The sequence below is a fragment of the Dipodomys spectabilis genome, unplaced genomic scaffold, assembly GCF_019054845.1.
Source record: "Dipodomys spectabilis isolate Male_0828 unplaced genomic scaffold, ASM1905484v1 ptg000234l, whole genome shotgun sequence".
Classification (NCBI taxonomy): Eukaryota; Metazoa; Chordata; class Mammalia; order Rodentia; family Heteromyidae; genus Dipodomys; species Dipodomys spectabilis.
The window spans coordinates 6,169,486-6,190,367 of NW_024870911.1; the positions used below are offsets into that span (position 1 = coordinate 6,169,486).

At 34.7% G+C, this 20,882-nt stretch overlaps 1 protein-coding gene across 1 annotated transcript in view; it reads right to left on the reverse strand.

The window, feature by feature from the left end:
- The window catches only part of Trhde (thyrotropin releasing hormone degrading enzyme), a 388,269-nt gene that overhangs the window by 20,468 nt on the left and 346,919 nt on the right, over positions 1–20,882 (reverse strand). The window contains exons 13-15 of the mRNA XM_042698986.1: positions 14,916–15,063; positions 13,054–13,151; positions 12,496–12,603 (exon numbers count right to left, since the gene is read on the reverse strand). Of these exons, the coding sequence (XP_042554920.1) occupies positions 12,496–12,603; positions 13,054–13,151; positions 14,916–15,063 (354 nt within the window). The remainder of the gene's footprint in view (positions 1–12,495; positions 12,604–13,053; positions 13,152–14,915; positions 15,064–20,882) is intronic.

Genomic DNA, 20,882 nt, shown 5'->3' on the forward strand with positions numbered 1-20,882 from the left:
CACAACTATGTTTATTGCAGCATTATTTACCATAGCTAAGACATGGAACCAACCCAGATGCCCCTCAGTAGATGAATGGATCAAGAAGATGTGGTATATATACACAATGGAATTCTATGCCTCCATCAGAAAGAATGACATTTCCCCATTTGTTAGGAAATGGAAAGGCTTGGAAAAAATTATATTAAGTGAAGTAAGCCAGGCCCAAAGAAACATAGGTCCCATGGTTTCCCTTATTTGCAATATCTAGTATAGGTATGAGTCAAGCAGAAAAAGTCAGATAATGTGATGTTAGGAAAACAAAACCTCAAATATGTATTTTAATGTTTTTGTTTCTTTCATGCATGTGTTTCTAATGCATTTATAAGATTATTTCTTTGTTGCTTTGTATGTCCCTCCCCCACAGTGTAACCCCTGCTTTCACTATATTTGATGTCAGTATAACATGTGGAGGAGACGGGGACAAACAAGTCGTTTAAGGATTCAGGTGGACCTGTTGCAACAATGAGAAGTACAAAATGTCATGTCAAAACCAGCTTTACAATGTCGGTGGCGGGGGGGGGGGGGGGGGGGGGGGGGGGGGGGGGGTATGATTGGGTGGGAGGGAGGGGGGAGGCTGGGAAGGGAGGTGAAGGGTAAACAAAGGAGGAGGATGCAATGCTTGGTAAGAAATGTATGCATTATCCTGCCCATGTAATTGTAACCCCTCTGTACAGTATGTTCTCAAATAAAATAAAATAAAATTTAAAAAAAAAAAAAAAAAAAAAAGTTCTATGTACAGGTATAACCACTTATTAAAGTAATCCTGACAAATAAACACCTGTTCTTATATAATGGGAAAATCAGGTAGTGATCATTGGCCAATGGAAAAAGTTTTCAGTTTGGCAAAGGAATTCACAATAATTCATTTAATAAATCCCATAATTTTTCTCCTACCTAGATATCTTTGTGGTGTATGTGCGTGTTTGTGAGAGAGAGAGAAAGAGAGAGAAGGAGAGAGAGAGAGAGAGAGAGAGAGAGAGAGAGAGAGAGAGAGGGAGGGAGGGAGGGAGAGGGAGAGGGAGAGAGAGTCTGTCTGTTTGTCCTGGGGCTTGAACTCAATACCTGGGTGCTGTCCCTGAGCTTCTTTTGCTCAAGGCTAATGTTCTACCATAGGTACCCCAGCTCAACTTCTGGTTTCTGAGTGGTTAATGGGAGATAAAATTCTCACAGAGACTTTTCTGCTTATGTTCGCTTTGAACAGAGATCCTCAGATCTCAGCCTCCTGAGTAGCTATGATTCCAGATGTGAGTCACCGGAACCCGGATATGTACTTACATAGCTTTTACAAAATGCTGGCTCTGTAATGTTCTCTTAAGATAAGATTAGACTCTCCTAAAGCTTTGATGAAGGAGCATAATCAGTTAACGGAGATTTTTGCTCCTCTCAGCAGTTCACACCAAAACAAGCAGATTAAGGAAAAATATTATAATACTTACAGAGGATATTCAGATAGTCAGTACAGATTCTTCCCAATCAGCTAACAATTTTTAAATTACCAAAAATCTAATCTTGAGAAAAGGATTTGAGGTGTAAGGCCCATATTTTACATATGTTGTTTGCACTGAACACCTTTCTTTTCTTCTTTGCCTAGTGAATGTCTGTCTTTCCTGCAGACTTCAAATCAACGGCAGCTCTGTAGGAAAAGTCACTCTCACCAAGTCAGCTGGCTTTAAACTGGGATCCTCAGATCTCAGCCTCCTGAGTAGCTAGGATTACAGACGTGAGCCACCAGCTCCCAACTTTAATGATTTTTATGATATCTGATTAGAATGATGCTCAACCCCATTCGATTGTAAGGCTAGTAGCACACTGTTTTGTTTGCCTTGATCCCAAGTGCCTTTAAACATGATGCTTGGGACATGGCATATATCAGAATGTATCTAATATCTAAGTCAATTACCATAAATCTTTTAAGTAATTAGTACTGCTTAAAATAAATATTCTTTATTTTAGAAATAGAACTGTAGGTGAAAAATCAAGCTGAATATTAACTCACACACAAGGTGGGGAACCTGGTCCTATAAAGATCAAATATAGAAATATAGGTCCCATGGTTTCCCTCATTTGCAATAATTAGTATACATCTAGGGTAATTTTATCAGATGAGCAGAAAAGCTCAAAAGCTATGTACATATGACCATATAAGATAATGCTAAGCAAAATGAACCCTAAGATATGGACACAAGAGGTCTGCTTTGTTGTTGTTTTTAATGTACTATGGTATTTTTTTCTTTTGTATGCTCTTTCCCCTATGGTGTATCCCCTGTTGTCACTGTAGTTGATTTTGGTACCCTGCATCTTGTATACACATTTGTATGATTTGGGGTGGGGAAGGGGAATAACAAAATGCTGAAACAAGGCCCCAAGATGACCCATTGCAACAATGATATCCACTTTAGGGGTATAATTTTACAACTTTAGGGGCATCACTTTACAACTTTAGGGGTGTGGGGGAGGGGGAAGAAGAGGGGGGAGGGAAGAAACAGTGGGAGAACAACAAAGGAGGGGGGTAACAATCTTCAACAAGAAATATACTCATTACCTTACTCGAGTAACTATAACCCTTCTGTACAGCATCTTTGCAATAAAATAAAATTTTTAAAAAGATCAAACATATTAAAGACCTTATTGCTTAGCCTTAAAACTATGGAAGGATAAATTGATCATGTCAATAATGGTGATGCTTTTAATGATAATTCTGAATGCCAAAGGCTTCCATTAACATTCGCAGCCAAGCTAAGTCTCTAAGCTAAAGTTACTGGAGAAATGATACCTAAGAACAAAACCAGCCACTGCTATGGAAATGAAAAATTTCTAAAACCAAAAAACAAATGAGGAATGGAAGACAATGGTCTTTCTTTTTCCCATGCATATAATTCAAGCAAAACTTTTGTTCAACTATCTAAAAGTACTTTTAAGTCTGTTTATCTTCATTTTAATGGATCTGTAATGAAGAATGTTCAGAGTAGAATTTGTACAGACAGAGTTAAATCAGGAAAAATGCCAAAGGCACTCCATTAGAAGTATCCCACATTGTGCAAAGTGTGAAATAAAGACTCATAAAACAAAAGCAGCATAGGAGGCTATATTGCTTTACATGCAAGGAAAATATGATTGACTAAAACAGCACAGTTTTAAGCTACATAGCATTGCACGCTGATAATATAACCACTCTTTTTACAACACTCTTCCTAAAGCTTTAGAAATTAAAAATTCAATAATTTCTCATATTAGGATGAAAAATTTCTATGCTAGAGGTCAGTAGGACACAGAGATACCTTATTTGACTGGTAAAATCAGTATTAGCTATTTAGTAAAACAGTACTGTAGGTAAAATACTCAAACACATGTAGAAAAAAATCACAACTTTGAGATGTCAACTGCCTACATCATATTACAAAAATTATATTACAAAAATATAGTACAAGAGTTAAATTACAAGAGTAATTTAAAGGGAAATTAGTACTAACAAAATTAAGAATTGTGTGGTATCTGTGAGGGCATCTATAAGAATCAATTCCAGGTATACATTATTAAAATTTATTCCATTTTTATATATCTGTTTCTATAGATATGTTTCTGCCTTAAATACAGATACAAAAGACTTCTGAACTATAGTGGAGAGGGTCTATAATAAATAAGAAGAAAGATTTAGGAAGAGTGATAGAAAAAATAAAACAACTTTAAAATATCATTTGAATGCTAAAGTTTATGGGTCACAAGCTATAGCTACTCAATACTGCCATTCCTCAGTTCTTGAACTTGAAGCTCTCTCCTAACATATCCTCTCTGCTTAGACATCTTTTGCAGTTCTAATTCTTTCCATTTCTACCTGTACTAGTGTAGTGGTTTTCAAAGTGAAATATTCACAACTGTAGTGGGGGTGATGAAGGTGATGTTATGGGAACCAAACTCGAAAATACTGCACATGCTCATTTTTCTTCTTATAAAAGCCCGACTGCTTTTTACCACCTTCCAGGTGACAAGTGTAATTTTCACTCATCATTCATCTCCCAAGGGTGCGTGTACTATATCAGCAAAGAGAATGCTAAATATAGCTGTTGGTGTTTGTGAAATGAGTATTTAAAATGTTAAATTCTCTGCTTTCATAAAAGTCCAAGAAAGCTGAGTTTTGAGATATAATTAAAAATTTGGTAATTGACTCCTATGTGATTATTTGGCACTAAAATGGGAAAGATTGTACAGAACTCTGTCACTAAATTAATATATTAAAACATTTTCTATTCCTGTCTACTTAATTTTATGTATGCAATTTCTCAACACTTTGATGTAAAAATAGGGATAGAATTGATGTTGAGAGTTGTCTCATTCTAGCAATGAGTAATACTTATCTAAGAATATATAACCTAATTAACAAAGTACCCAACTTACTTCTTTTAAAATTTAATGATTTTTACTCTTATATTTGGAAATTATTTGGCAAAAAATATCTTGCTGGGTGACAGCTTGCTCATGTCTGTCAATTTAGCTACTTAGGAGGCAGAGATCAAGAAGATTCATGTTTGAAGCCAGACTAGGCAGAGAAAGTAAGTCCCTGAGAGTAAATCTCCAATATAGACAGAAAAAAAGCACGGCTAGAGGCATGGCTCCAGTTGAGTGCCAGCTGAGTAAGTAAAATTGATCAAGTAAGCTTTAAAACCCAGTGTTGAAAATAAATAAATAAAGTTAATAACTCCGTTTAGGAAAATTAATATTAACCTGTAGGATAATGTGAACAAATAATTTTTCTTATTTTTCAAAAAATCTCTGATGGAGTACAACACAGCACCTCAAAAACATGGTCAGTAAGTTACATCTTATGCTGTGCAAGAAGATAATACAAAGACTGCATTCAATATACACAGAACAGAGTGGAAAGGGCCATTCGTTCCCCTAATTTTATATCCCCACATAAAAGCAAGATGGAAGGATAAAGATACGTCACACAAAAATGAGCCCATTTGGACATCTCTATAGCAGGAGATAAAATGAGCTACAGGTTGACCTATTGTTAACAGGAGACATACAAGACACCATGTTGAAAATGAACTCTGCAACTTTGGGGGGAGTAGGAGTTGCGGAGGTGGTGTGGGAAGAGATAGTAGGGAAAAACAAAGGAGGGGGTAACAATGCTCAATAGGAAATACACTCATTACCTTACTCATGGATTACATGTTGTAGTTGTAACCCCTTTGTACAGTATCTTTACAATAAAAAGAAGAAAAAAAATCTAAATTACCACAGATGATTCTAGTTTGAGCAAATTACTCACAATTAAAGATGAAAGCTTTTATAGGCAAAAAAAAAATGTTATAGGGAATGGAACTTTTACCATAAATAGCAACTGATTAAGAAAGCAAGAAATGAGTGATATTTACCTAGAGGCAAGGATATTTGTCCAAATAGAAAAAAAAGGAAAAGACCCTCTTGTTCTTAATTGAGAACAATATATATTCCTGTATTTCACATCACTGTAAGGTATGGAATTCAGACTTAACATTGCAGGCTATTGTAGGTTTTCATGTCACCCATTATACAAAGGACAATCAAAGCAAATAGAAGACAGTTCAAGAGATCAGTGTTTTGTGACTTTCTGGTAGGAGAAGGTATTAGATAGCCATACTTTTATTGAACTCTCATAACCTGTGTGTTCGCTGTTTCTCAGGTAAGCAAGCTAGGGGACTTTCCCAACATTATGTAGTAGAGGAGCCTCAATTTGATCACCAGTGTGTCTGACTACAAATACAGTAGTTGCCAACATTGGTGGTTCCCAAAGTGTGGTCTATGAACATCATTATCAATATTACCAGGAATGTATTGTTAAAATACATTTTCCTAGCCAGGGTGACTCACACTTGTAATCCTAGCTACTCAGGAAGCTGAGATGTGGGGATTCAGCTTTGAAGCAGGAAAATCCATGAGATGCTTATCTCAAGTTAATCACCAGAAAGCTGAAAACGGAGCTGTGGTTCAATTGGTAAAATGCTAGTGTTGAGCAACAAAAAAGCTCAAGGATAGTGTCCAGGAACTGAGTTCAAGCCTCAGGACCCCCACAAATATTGCTTGCTGGTAAAACTTGCTCAAATGATATCACTGAATGTATAAGTCACTGATTATACCAATACACCCATGATAACCATGTTTGAGGATTGCAACGTGCCAGACATTCACTGAATATAAAAACACACAACAACACAAAACTCACACAACAAACATCTGAGAATCTAGACACTTCATATCAGTGTTTTGATTAATTAATCTATTAAGACAGTGTATCAAACCTTGGCATGATTTAAATTTTAAGTCACCAATTTTGTATTTACTAACAACAGAAATGTATAGCTATCCTACCAATGTTGGGTCTGCTTCATTTGACTTGAGTTTAATATGACTTAACAATAAAAGCTCACACTACCCCTAAATACATAATTTCATGTATACAGTGACTATCAATATTCAAGTGCCAGTGTATTTATAATATCTTTCAATCAAGTTTCTTTAAACTTTCAAAGAGTTACTTTTAGTTTTACAAAAATAAATATTTGTTGAAATGTTTAATAAATATTATATAAAACTAGCAGCAAAAAGTATCTATAAATCTGTCATACGCAAATACTTTTATTAACGATAGTTCCTATGGTCCCAAATAAATTTTAGAATCTAAAAAGCAAAATAATTATTTTCTTGTGCCTCATTCTACCTACTAAACTTTAGGAACTCAGAGTGCAACAGAAAGTTTATTTGATAATTCTGATGCATGTTTAAGCATTTGCCTGCTACCTCTACTTAACTGTAGAGTATACTTAAAAGCTCCTCAGTGGTTATTATTTGATTTTTAGCTCCCTGCCATTTCCGTTTAAAATATGTATTACTGATAGGTGGTAATAAGATACACTAAGGAAATAACTAGAGCAAGGATAGGCAGTAGGCTGGCTACAAATGAAAGCACAGCTCCAATACCTGTTGTTATATAATCTTAGCAAGTTGCATAAAAGCTTTTTAAGTTTTAAATTGGTATGTGATCAGAATGATAATAAAAGTGGGTATATAATATACATGAAGCCCTCTGTGCAAGAAATTTAATAAAAATTGATTAAAGTAAATAGTTTTGATTATGACCATCATTAAGAGCAATAATGTTAGTTGTATTATGATTAATTGCATGAGTGGGGTAGCTGATGAATTAAGTAACTGTACAGCTCAAGAGAGGCTCCTCCATTCAAGATTTTTCTTGCAGCATGGTCCTAATTTTTTTTTAAGTTTCAGAATGAATTTTCAAATGATTTCGATCTGGGAAAAATTTGCACATAGAAAGTACTGTGTTGTTTCAGGGGAATTTTAAATCAAGTTAAGATATTACTCTTCGATTTATACCAGGGAAAAGACACCATTATCTATAGCATAAATCTATAAGTACATTAAATCTATATATACTCTGTTTGAGCTTAAAGTTTATGTGACCTTTAAAGGTATTTGGAAACTAATATATTATTGTAGATATTATGTTTAATTCCAACTTAAATTTATTACTTGATAAAAACTTACAATGCTATATTCTGATCTCTTATGGCAACTGTATAATCGTCATATTGTGGGTTAATATAGAAACTAACTTATTTGCAGTAGTAATATATTCTTTATATTTATTCAATAAAAGTTAGACTTACCCTCATCAATAAATTTAAAAAGGCACTTTCTATACCTTATATTTTGCTTTTTGTGTATATAAAAGAACTAACTTTTTATTTCTGTGTGTGTGTGTGTGTGTGTGTGTGTGTGTGTGTGTAAAATTTCCAGGTTTCACATGATCTTTTTCTTTTTTTTTCTTTTTTTTTTTTTGTCGGTCATGGGGCCTGAACTCTGGACCTGGGCACTGTCCCTCAGCTCTTCAGCTCAAGGCTAGTGATCTACCATTGGAGCCACAGCGTCACTTCTGGCTTTTTGTGTTTATGTGGTGCTGAGGAATCGAACCCAGGGCCTCATGCTTGCAAGGCATGCACTCTACCGCTGAGCTGCCTTCCCAGTCCCCACATGATCTTTTTCTAGCTCATGTTTTCAGGATGGTTTTATGATTTTTATTGTTTTCTGTGGAAAGCATGGCAATTTGTCTCCTTTCTGGAATGTGGGGTTCGGCTGAACTTCATCTGCAAATTGCAGGCTAACAAGACTTGAATGTTGCTCAATCCATTCTTATGCATAGTATCACCATTACAATTCAGCACACTGTAGCATTTGAATATTTTAACAGGGATCAGAATGTCGACTCACTCAATTTATCATCCACCTTTGCTCCTGAATGTTTCTCGCTGCTGCTACTATCTCTAGCAAAATTCATTGAAATTTTTCTTTACAGTGTTCCGCTTTCTACCAACTTCCACATTTTTCCATTTTCTTGATTCTAATGTTTGATTTTGTTCAACTGCCCAATGAGTCAACAAGATGCTACATACTGGTACAACATCCCAAAGATTTTCTTATCCTCGCTACTCTTAAGACTCATTGTACTTTAGATGTATTGGCATAAATCTACATCTCCAAAACTACCTTATATATTTTTACATTAGCTTTCATTTTTAAAGATATTATTACAAATCAATTCTTTTATGATTCCAGTTAAACATACAAACCAACAACAAAAACAACAAAATTGCTGACCAGCCTATAGCTACAGACACATTTAGAAAGCTACCTTGTTCTTTTCATGGCTGACTTAATTTCAGAAATTTAAAATCAGTATCAACTGTTAAATTACGTTTTGTCCTATTTTTAAGCCGTTATCCACAAGACAGGATGGAAGTCCTGATCTTCATGCACAATGGGCATTGTATGACCCCACTGCAGCATATGTCATAGAGTTGGTTTATTCAAATCTTAGTAGCTTAGCATGTTTACTTGATCAGTTAGAAAAGAAAGCAAAGCAGAAAATCAAAAATAATGAAGAAAATGACAATAAGAACCTTAAAGTGTTTGGCTGCTATTTAATTATTTTTACCATGAATGAATGGCACAGCGATTGAAGCCAAAATGACTGACACGTTATATAAGAATATTCATTTAAAAGTGTTTTCAGAATGATGCTCATTCGATGCTAAAAGGCAAAAGTTAATACACTACTCAAATACGCCAGCAACCTAAGTACATTCTGGTTGAATCCCCATCCTTACATATTAGGATATGCCTATTGCTGCCTCCAAGTCAGCGTCAGAGAATCCTAGCATCCTTCTTGGCCTAAAGGGAGAATCCTTTTAGAGAGAAAGAGAGGGACACCTTCTGTCATGTCTATTCCCTATCTTTTGCTCAGTTCCCTTTACAGAATAAAATGTTTGAGACACATTTTGCTTTCCAAATATCAGCTGATACTGATAATGGTCAGTAATATTTTATCAAATAAATGAATTACTTCAAAAATATATAGTACATATATCCAGAAAATATATAGTACATATATGATATCATATATATGTATATTTCCCTTCTCCTCCCCATTAGAAAAATGTGTATATGAGATGCAGGACATGGGAATCCAATACAGTGAATGGAGGAAGAACATACAAAAGAAACGAAAAAATCACATAGTCCATTATAAGTACATTAAAAAACAACAGCAACAAAGAAAACACCTCTTGTGTCCCTATCTTGTGGTTCATTTCACTTAGCATCATCTTATACACTCATATGTACATAGGTATTGAGCTTTTTTGCTCATCTGATAAAATTATCCTAGATGTATACCAGCAATCCCACTTCTGGGAATCTACCCAAATGTCCACAAACAAGGCCACACTAAATCCACCAGTACGACGATGTTCATCACAGCATTATTTAACATAGTTAATTTATGGAACCAACCCAAATTTCCCTCGGTAGATAAAATATGGTACATATACACAATGGAATCCTATGCTCCCATCAGAAAGAACGACATTGTTCCATTCATAAGGAAATGGAAAGACTTGGAAAAAATTATATTAAGTGAAGTAAGCCAGGCCCAAAGAAAAGCAGGTCACATGATCTCCCTCATCTGTAAGAACTAGAATATATAGAAGATACTCTTAACAGGGGATCTCAAGATCCCAAATGCTTAGGTGCAAAGGACTATATATAATGAAGCCTATTAACACTAACTCCAACTTTTGGAATAAAGAGGCTCTCATTAGAACTTCTATACAGTTCATTGTTTTTCTCTATTGTTGTTTTTTCCCATGTTTCCCTCATTTGCAATCATTAGTATACTTTTAGGATGATATCATATATATATATATATATATATATATATATATATATATATATATAATTTTTTTCTGCTGTACCTGAGGTTTTAATTCAGGGTTCTGTGCTATACTTTGGCTTTTTTGTTCAAGGCAGGCACTCTATCATTCTAGACATACCTCTACTTCCAGCTCTTTACTGGTTAATTGGAAGTAAGATTTTCTTGGACTTGTCTGCCCAAGCTGTCTTCAAAGCATAATTTTTAGATCGCAGCTTCTTGGAGCAGGTAGGATTATAGGCATGAGTCACGAGTATCAACTAGTGTATATTTTAGTGTAGGTCTTAAAAATTCTTTAGACAAATTTAAATGATGTAATGACTGGGAAGGTGGCTCAGTGGTAGAGTGCTTGCCTTTCATGCATGAGGCCCTGGGTTCAATTCCTCAACACCACATAAGCAGAAAATGCTAGAAGTGGCACTGTAGGTCAATGGTAGAGCACTAGCCTTGAGCTGAAAAACTCAAGAACAGTGCCCAGGCCCAGAGTTCAGTACCCACAATCAACAAAAAAAAAAAAAAAAAAAAGAAGAAGAAAAAAAGAAAACTTTCTAGAGAAATAATGGTGCAATGATATACATTTCATCTTACTGAAATGATTAGAACATATGGTTTTGTGGGTAGATATCATTGAGGATTTAAGAACTGTTATCAGCTCCAGTAAAGTGCATATTTTACATAGTAAAATTTTAAAAATGAGAAGGAATTAGGCACTAATTTGTAAATAGTATTTATATTTTCCTCCTGTCTATAGATGATATGGATCTTAATTTTGGATTATTGATTACAGACAAATGTCTCTATATGAGAGATGGGAAGGAGAGATTGGAAGGGAATGAGGAAACAGAATACATTGTACAAAAGGAAATGTACTCATTACCTGACTCACGTAAATGTAACCCTACTGTACATCACCTCTATAATAACAATAAAGTATATTAAAACGTTCAAGATGATGCTAATCTGGATAAAAAGCTCAAATAATATATTCAGAAGGCTTACACAAAAATAATTATGACCACTTCTCTGTACATCACCTTGACAATAAAAATAGCGTAGAAAGGAAAAAAAAATAATCATTACCAAAAGTTTTAAAAATGAGGGCACCATGCTTTCAGAGAAGTCTGATGAAAAATTAAATCATTATCTTAAAATACGTGATCAATTGACAGTTGGTAGTTTTCGACTTAGCGTAAGACCAGAAACCATTAACTGAAAGGGCAAATAGGAAAATGTTAAAAAAGGTGAGCTATGACAAATTACTGAATAATGCAGTGAAAGATTTCCCTTATAAATCTTTAAAAACTGAATTGCTACTGTTGGATTGGGAGACAGTGAGATATTAAATTTAAATATATGTAACTCTTAATAGGAAAAGTACAAATTCATTTTATAAGCAACTTACACTGCCTATGTTTCTCTGATTATGTACAACAATCTCTTTCTTTGGTACCCTTAGAGTTAGTATTAGTTTTATGTCAAAGACCCTCACACCAAGCTTCAACTCAGATCCTCTTTCTTCTCAAGTAATTAATTATGAAATCCAGAAGCTGTAGTAATAGACAATAGCTCCTTTCATTAAAAAAAAAAAAGGAAAATAACCACCCTTAGAATAACAAGGACACTTTAGGTTGGTCCAAAAGAGTATAGTAAGGGAACTAATGATCTTATTTCTTTGATGTTTAGTAGTCTTTCATTATCAAATGACATTTAGTGAATTTTTTCCCTCAAATAACTATCATATTTTGTATTATAATTATGCATCACTAAATTCTAAGATAAGCTACAATTTTAAGGTCATTGTCAAGGGTCACTTAACGAGTAAAGACCTCTTTTCATAACCTTTTTGCTTTAATATTATTAACATATGCTATGCTACCTTGTTTATATTCTATGCCGGTAATTGTTTTAAAAATAAATATTGGAACTTTTCCATAGAAACTTAAAATATTTGGGCCAAACTTACTTTGTTCTGATGAGATTGGAGAGCTACCAAATTTGAGGCAAATTGAGAACATAGATGAAGAAAGCAGAAAACTCAGGCTGCTTCTTTTCAGGCTTTTAACCTGAACATTTTGTTATATATTTTTTGGGTGTTGATTTATTCTAGTTAATAAATGGTATGGCTCCACCAAGATCTGAAAATATCTTTGCTTAATATCAGAAATACAGACCTTGGTGGTACCTACCTATTTCTGTTGCTGGAAATCCAATCTGAAATGAGTGTCGATGCTTGCTGGTGACAGTGCTTGTTGCCAAAACTGCAGGCCAACATGATCACTTCCCTGCGAAGCTCTCTATATAACATCAGAAAACAACAGTTTTTTTAAAAAATGGTGTTAACATTTGGAGAGAAATGTGGCGTAATTCATTATGTAATGGGTACATAAGTAAATTATGACACCAAAGTAAAATCCTATCTTCTGGGTAAGGACAATTAAGCAGACTGGAAATCACACATCCAAAGTCTTCTCAGAAGAGAGTTCTCCACTCATGGGAACATGTTCTGATCTCAATATCTCAATAAAAGATCTCCAGTGAAAATGTAGCAAGGAAATATAATGCCTTTGTTCTCACTCTTAGTCAGTGGAAGCCTTGATACTCAGCAGCAGTCCTTACAGGAAATTGAAATGCAAAATGCAGCATGAAAGAAATGGACTCTCCTGCTGCTTTAGTCACAGTGCTGCTGGAAATGTGTTATTGTACAGCTCTAGGGAAGAAAGGAGTATTAAAGAAAAAAACAGTACTCATATTGGTAGGATGCTTGAACAAGGGATCCATTAAAATTATTTTTTGGCCATCCAAGTTTGATGTATGTCGTAGCAACTTGTTTTAATATATATTCCTAAATGGAGAATGGGAGAAAAAAAAAAGATAATATTAGTTACAAACTCTTCTATTTAGACTCTATAAATTTCACTGTCACTGTAATGCTTCAATATATCTACTTTTAAATATTCATAAATTATAGGTAGAGTAATGCTCTATTCTAATTTATTCAGTATAGTATTTTCAACACAAAAATTAAGTATAAAACACACATGTCAAAATGATAGTAATCTGTTCTTTGCTTCCTACTCAATGACTATGTAATTTGCACTATTAAATATGTTAGGTGACAATTTTTACTTAAAAAAAATAACGGAAACTGGTACTTACACCCATGCATATGTTCACACAAATATACATAGGTACACTTTAGGAAAATAAGCATCTAGTATTTATGAATTTTGTGGCGATAGAACATATGTAAAATAAGGCTGTTATTTTGGGCCCGATCAATAGACTAGCATTGTTGAAGGTGAGATAACCAGAACACCTCCATGAATGATATGCTCTTACAAAGTCAAAAATCTATTCAAATTATATATTTAAATATACATATATATGTGAATGTATATATGCTCTCCCTCACGTGAATTGTCAAAGGAAAGCACTGAAGTTACAGTAAAAGCAATTCTTCACTTTTACTAAAAATGAGGCATCTGATATCAAAGCAAATGTATTTTACTTTCATATACATTTCTCATACAGTTTTTCTGGAATAGGCAAAGAGAATTATAAGTGGTTCTCTCACAGACAAAAAAATTATATTAATGACCTCATTTGTTACATGCTTGTTGGAAGAACTTAGACAAAACTAATGATAATAAGCAGTCCAACCAGGATTATTCTCATTTACAATAAAATAAATTGTTAAAGTGCTACTTTCCTGCAGGCTTAGGACAATGAACAAATTAAACAACTGAGATGACCAAGAACTTAAATGACTAAGAAAAGAGCTCAGGTCTTGGAAATACAGTTTACAATAATTTTGAATGCATATGCTGATTAGTATAAGATAATTTTATAGAAAACAAACCCCAGCTTCTTATTGGAGAAAAGAAAATAATGTGTGAAAATGCTTAGTGATAAGACCTTTAGGAATCAAGAACTCATTAGGAGTACTTAATCCTAATGTTCAAAACGATTATTAAATCCAATTAGGTAGTGTGCAGAGCAATTTTGAATTCCTAGGCTTTGAGAAGAGGAAAATCTGGTCAGGTAACATTGTGGGATGTTTGTCATGCCTTCATGTCTGTTTGGATTATCTATTGTTTGCTTTCCTGTTTCCCCTTGGACCCAATTATGAATGGGCTTTTGGTTCAATGTTGATCTTATCCTTGTTAATTAAGGAAGTGAATTGGACTCACCATGCCCTTTTGGATAAAAAATAATTCTAAGAATCTCTACTGAACCTGTCTATATTCTGTTAAGATCTTTGGGATCCCCCTTCCCAAGTTAAGTCCTTTGTGAACACCAAGCCCTTTAACTCTTGGAAAGTACATTTGAACTTTACGGATTTGTCATGTATATTTCTTCTTAAATTCTGAAGCATTTAAGCTTAATTGACACTTTCAGGCCAGAACAAAAGTCAGCTTCTATTAAATTTCTTCTTCAGATAATAATGGTCATTGGTATTATACAGAAAATCGGGACAAAAAAATGACAACATAAACTAGCAGAAGGAATTTTTAAAATAACTCAGGATCGATAGCATACAATAGATTAAGAAAAAAATATTTTATCTTCTAAAATAAGAGAGAGAGGAAATTATGTATTTTTTTACATTGAAGATATTGTAGTTCTCCATGCGGTCCAATAATTTGTCTAGAGGATAGAGAGCTCGGCTGGCAGCATGCCAAGGAAGAAAATCCTTCTCCTCAGACAGGTATCTGATAAGCTCCAGGGGAATATTCTGAGGCAAATAGCCAGCCCTGCACAGTCACAAGGAAGTTAATGTTAATTACATGCAGAAAGTACACCATGATGCAAAACTGAAGATTTTACTTATGCAAACAATCTTGCAGAAAGCAAGATTCATCACAATATAAAGAAAGCAGACTCAGTGCTATAAAAATAAAATTACTTTTTAACTACAGTCCTACTAAGGCACTAATGCCCCTCAATCTATACAGGGTTAGAGTTAAAATTTTACATGAATACAAAACATCGGAATGCTCAGATTTAAAAAGAAAAAGGTAAGAAAAGAATGATGGAAGTTGAATAAAAGAAACCCTGATTATTTATCTTGACAGAAGCTCTTCTGAAATAGCCCATGTGAGGGCACACGAAGATGCCATCTCTGAAGCAGAGACAAAGCCGTCAGCCAATACCCAGCCTTGAACTAAAACTCCAGGACCATGAGAAAAACATGGGTTATGGATTATTCATTGTAAAACCTGGTATTATAGTAATGTGACAAGACAAAGACAATGATCAATAATTACAGACTTAACACAGGATGTGGGAAATATGAAAGCCAGCACCTGCCACACTGTTCCTTCAGAGCATCAGCAAGTTACAAAGTCCTTTAGTTTGTGCATGGTAGAAGGTGGACGGGGAGCAAGCCAAGTATTTTCTCATCCTCATTTATAATGTTTGTCTGATTATTTAGTTCTTACTAAACATGGTTATTGTTAGCTTACAATTAATGTTTACGGAACGCATAATAAAAACCAATTCTGACCATTCTACTTCAGTTTTCTTTAAATATTGTAGGCCACTTTAAATATTGTGATTCAATCATTAAATCAGTTCAATTACTGTTACTATCTGACATAAAGAATGATGAAATAACAGCAAATTTTCCATAATTCCATAATTTCTTGGAAATTTGGCTAGTGTAAAGATTATGGAGGTCGTCACCATTTTATGCAGTGTCCATTTTATACAAGCTTGTAGACATAGAATGATATTAGGCTACAAACTGGAGTAAGTAAGAAAATTTATCTATTATCTGGTAGAGTCAGATTTTGTTTTCATAATGAAAAAGGATGTCATTTAAAAAAAATAATTACTTGATGCCTTACATAAAACAAAAGTCCTACATTTCAGATTTTTTAATTTGTTCCCCTTGGTCTTGTCATTCTAAATATTAATTAGCATTTACTCATCTTTTCACATACCATGAAGTATATAATTATAGATTTGAAGATTTTTTTAGAAACAATTGTTTTGCTGACAAAATAAAGGTGTTGGTTTTCTTCTTTTGTAAACCATTTAATTACTCACTACTTGTGGATCTCACATGAGTTTGAAAATTCTGAAAATTACTCTAGTTATATGTTCACAGGGGCTTAGACATGATCACCTATCTCCACTGCAGCATGTTACTTTTATTTCACCTCTATAAGTGGATAGACACTCATTATTTAATGGCATGCTGTGTGAACATGATTCTCTATGTAAGTGACAGCAAATAATGTCTTAGGAAGACACTTGGCCTTAGAAAACTAGCCTGGATTGATGCCACCACTGATTATTCATGTACAACTAGGTAATAATTCATTTCTCAAGCCCTCTCTTTCCTTGTCTATAAAATAAAAAGGCTTGTTTCCATATCTTGGAGTTCATTTCAATTAATATCATCTTATATAGTCATATGTACATAGCTATTGAGATACTGTGATCTTCTGCCAGGCTTATCATAGACATATTAATTATTACAAATGAGGGGAACCATGGAGCCTATATTTCTTTAGGTCTGTCATGCTTCACTTAAGATGACTTTTTCCTAATCTTTCTAATTCTTTATGAATGGGACAAGGTCATTCTTTCCTACAGAAACATAGAATTCTGAAATGAACTCCAAGATATGGAAGCAAGATATTTTGGTTTTTTGTTTTGTTTTGTTTTTATTTTTAATGTACTGTGTGAAATTCTTTCTTTTTCCCCCCTTTGGTTTATCCTCTGTTGTCACTGTTTTTGATTTTGGTACCCTGTGACTTGTATATACATGTATCTGATTTGGGGAAGGGAAGGGGTACAACAAAATGGTCAGTCCAAGGACAATGAGTGAACCAATGTAACAGCAATACTCACAAGACACTGTGTTGGAAATTAACTTCACAACTTGGGAGGGGAGAAGGGAAGGGGGAGAGAAAGTAGGAGAAAAACAAGGGAGGGGATAACAATGACAAGAAATGTGTTCATTACCTTACTTGTGTATTTATGTAACTGTAAGCCCTCTGTACATCACCTTTACACTAAAATGAAATAAAATTTAAAAATAATAATAATAAAAAATAAAAGGCTAAATGAACTAAGAGACATGTTTAGCCCCAAACTTTATATTCGAACCTATGAAAAAGATTCACATTTTTAGTCAAACGTTATTTTGAACCTGCCGAAAATAATTTTAATAGCATGAACATAATTTATTTATATTAAAACTTAGAAAATATAATTCCATGCTCTCTCAATTGCTTAATATATTCAGATCTAAGAGACAAGGCTTGCATGTAGGTTTTATAAGACATCTGGCACATAATTTGAAAAATAAAAGTGAAGTATTCCTGAAGAAGTTCCAAATAATACTGACAAGTAAAGTATTCATTAAATAAGTAAAACAGGTCAAGTTCTGTTTTGAGTCCTAACAGTAGTAGTAACTAACTGCTCAGTAAAATACATACTTTCCTCTCCTTTCAAGAACAGACTGGCATTTTCAATCTTCCTGGTTTAGACATGTTAATATGACCAAAATCTAATAAATAGATGTGCATCTTTGGCAAGGATAATATGAAATGGAGTATGTAAAAAAAATCCAAAGGAACCAGGCATCGGTGGCTCACATCTATAATCCTAGCTACTCAGGAGGCTGAGATCTAAGGATCACAGTTCAAAGCCCACCCAGGCAGTCTGTGAGATTCTTATCTCCAATAAACCACCAGAAAGCTGGAAGTGGCACCGTGGCTTAAGTGGTAGAGCTCTAGCCTTGAGCTGAAGAACTGAGGGACAGCGCCCAGGCCCAGAATTCAAGCCCCCCCCCCAAAAAATGATCTCTGGGTCCCTGAACCACTGTGTAGCCAAGCCAATTCTCAAACTTAATCCTGCTATTTAAACAGGAAATATCAGTCATTGTGCTTGATCTACAAATATGTTTGGGTCTATTTTTTAAGCAGTTAACCTTCTCTAATGCAGTTTTCAAACAGAATAAAAAACAAATTACACTCAAATTGCCCTCATTCTGCTTTGTTACCAACATATGTAAGTCATTACCTACTGCATAATTCAATAGAGTTGCATTTAAACCGACTAGATCAAAATATGTAGCTACACTTAATTGGCCAAGAGGATGATCAGCTTCATTACAAAATTGAGAATTGTAAGAGATAATGTTGGAGAATAGGTTACCTAGTTTAGATGTGTTTGTGTAATTGGCTGGTAATGATATCTGTGATTACTACTACTGATAATGCCATCAATATAGGAAATGTGTGGGTTCTCATGAATGGAACACTGCATTGGCTTAATCAGCCCAGTGGGGAACACATCAAGGGCTCTGGTGCTAACAGGCATTTTTCTCAAATTGGTATCATCAGAAAGAAATGATACGAGCAACATGGAAGAAAGAGTAAGTTCAAAGAAGGTGTCATGTATTGTAGTGTCTTATTGATGTTTTAGGAATAAGTGATATAGGAGATCTATATTCACGATCATGTTGGAGGCATAAGAAACAATTGAGGAACTGAAGAATAGACGATGAAAAGGAGAAGCAAATGAGGACCATTAAAGACATCAATAAAAGATTGTCCATCTGCAACTACACAGCTGCTCCTCCCATCCTCCACTCTCTACACATACCCTCCTTTCCTTCCCCCTCCCCCATTTTCTGGAGTTTGCAGTACAATATATCTTTAAGGCATACAAGACAGTATTTTAATGAGAAGGATATTAAAACCAGGCTGTATTAGCTGACTTTAGCTGCCTTAGTTTTCACCTAAAATCCTCAGAACTGCTTATAAAATAAGCCAATCTGAAACTGTGAATTTTAACTCTAATCTATTAAAATGGGCAGCTTTTCTTTGAATAACTTATTTTTACTGTGAGTTTTCTTTAAAGGCAATTGTTTCTTCACACCTTGAAATTTAGAGAGGAAAGCACAAACATTAGACTCTCCAGACAACCACACTCATCTTCATTAAAAGAGTATTCATTTAAAGCCAATAAATCGTCTACTACATATATCACAATATATACACAAGACACTGGATGTGTTCCTTAGGCAAAGATTTTTAAAGCACTCACTGAAATACTCAATTAAAAAGTTTACTAGCTTGTGCTTTATTATTCATTATTAAGTGACTTTAAATGTTATTTGTGGGAAGATGGTACAGCAAGCTTAGAATGTCAGTAGTCCTTGGAGTAACACGGAATTAAATTTAAAAAATCATGGGGGAAGAATCTCTGCCTACCAATGTACATTTGGTCACTACCTGGAGAAAAAGGAGGTATAATTTGTTTCTGGCTGAACTATTGTGTGCAGAGATGATAAAGAGTGTTCCTTATCTGTAGCCCCATAAACGTAAAAATATGAGAAATGCAAAGCAGTTGTCATAGGCCTTTCGTTTCCTTCCCTTTCTCTTCTAAGAAATTATTGCCAAACTTGACTCAGGCATTTATTTTCTTGGCTTCAGTAACACCTTAGAAAAGGGTCGTTCGTAACGATTTATAAAAGTAGTAATGGTTTTACCATAATCTTTCTCATTCATTGGACTTAAATTTTTAAGGAAAAAAAGTGTGCTTTACCTAATATTTTCCCCTTATCTTAATGCAGAGCCTAGCACAAAGCAGGTACTCAATAAATGTTTCTTAAGCTTAAATGATGGTGGCAATGATCAAATTTTAAAATAGTAGTACTTGCCAAGTTCACTAAGACATAAGCATAATTTGTTTAAAATTCAGCATTTCAAAACTAAGACATAAGCATAATTTGTTTAAAATTCAGCATTTCAAAGGTTAGCACTAGCATCTGAATGCTAATAGATCACACATATAATCCTAGATATTCAGGAGGCTGAGATCTGGGGGGTCTTGGTTGAAAGGCAGAAAACTCCCTGAGACTCAATCTCCACTTAATCAGCCAAAAGTCAGCCTAGTGGCATGGCTCAAGTGGAGAGCAAGAGCTGAGCAAGCAAACAAAGTGAACGTAAGGGCCTGAGTTCATATTCCAGGTCTACCAAAAGAAAATACATGAACATAATGGCAAAATTATTTGAGAATAATATTACAAATATATTTCTCATATATATTTTTGTGCCAGTGCTGAGGCTTGAACTGTTCTCTCTTGAGAACAGTTTTGTTGTTGTTATTTTTGGTCAGTTATGGGGGTCTAGATCTCGGCCTGGGCGCTGTTTCTGAGCTCTTTAGCTCAAGGCATGTGCTCTACTACTTGAGCCACAGCGCCACTTCTGTTCCCCCCTTCCCCCCCTCTCCCGGCCTGGTGGTTTATTGGAGATAAGAGTCTCACAGACTTTCCTACCCTGGCTGGCTTTGAACCCCGATCCTCAGATCTCAGTGTCCTGAGGAGCTAGGATTACAGACACTGAGAACAGTTGTGGGGTTTTTTGTTGTTGTTGTTCTTTATATATATTATTGTAAAGATACTGTGTAGAGGGGTTACAGTTACATGAGCAAGGTAATGAGTACATGTCCTATTGAGCGTTGTTGCCCCTCCTTTATTTTTCCCCTAACATCCCTTTCCTCCCCACCTCCCCAACTTCATGCTTGGCACTGTATCAGCAGGACTCCAGTC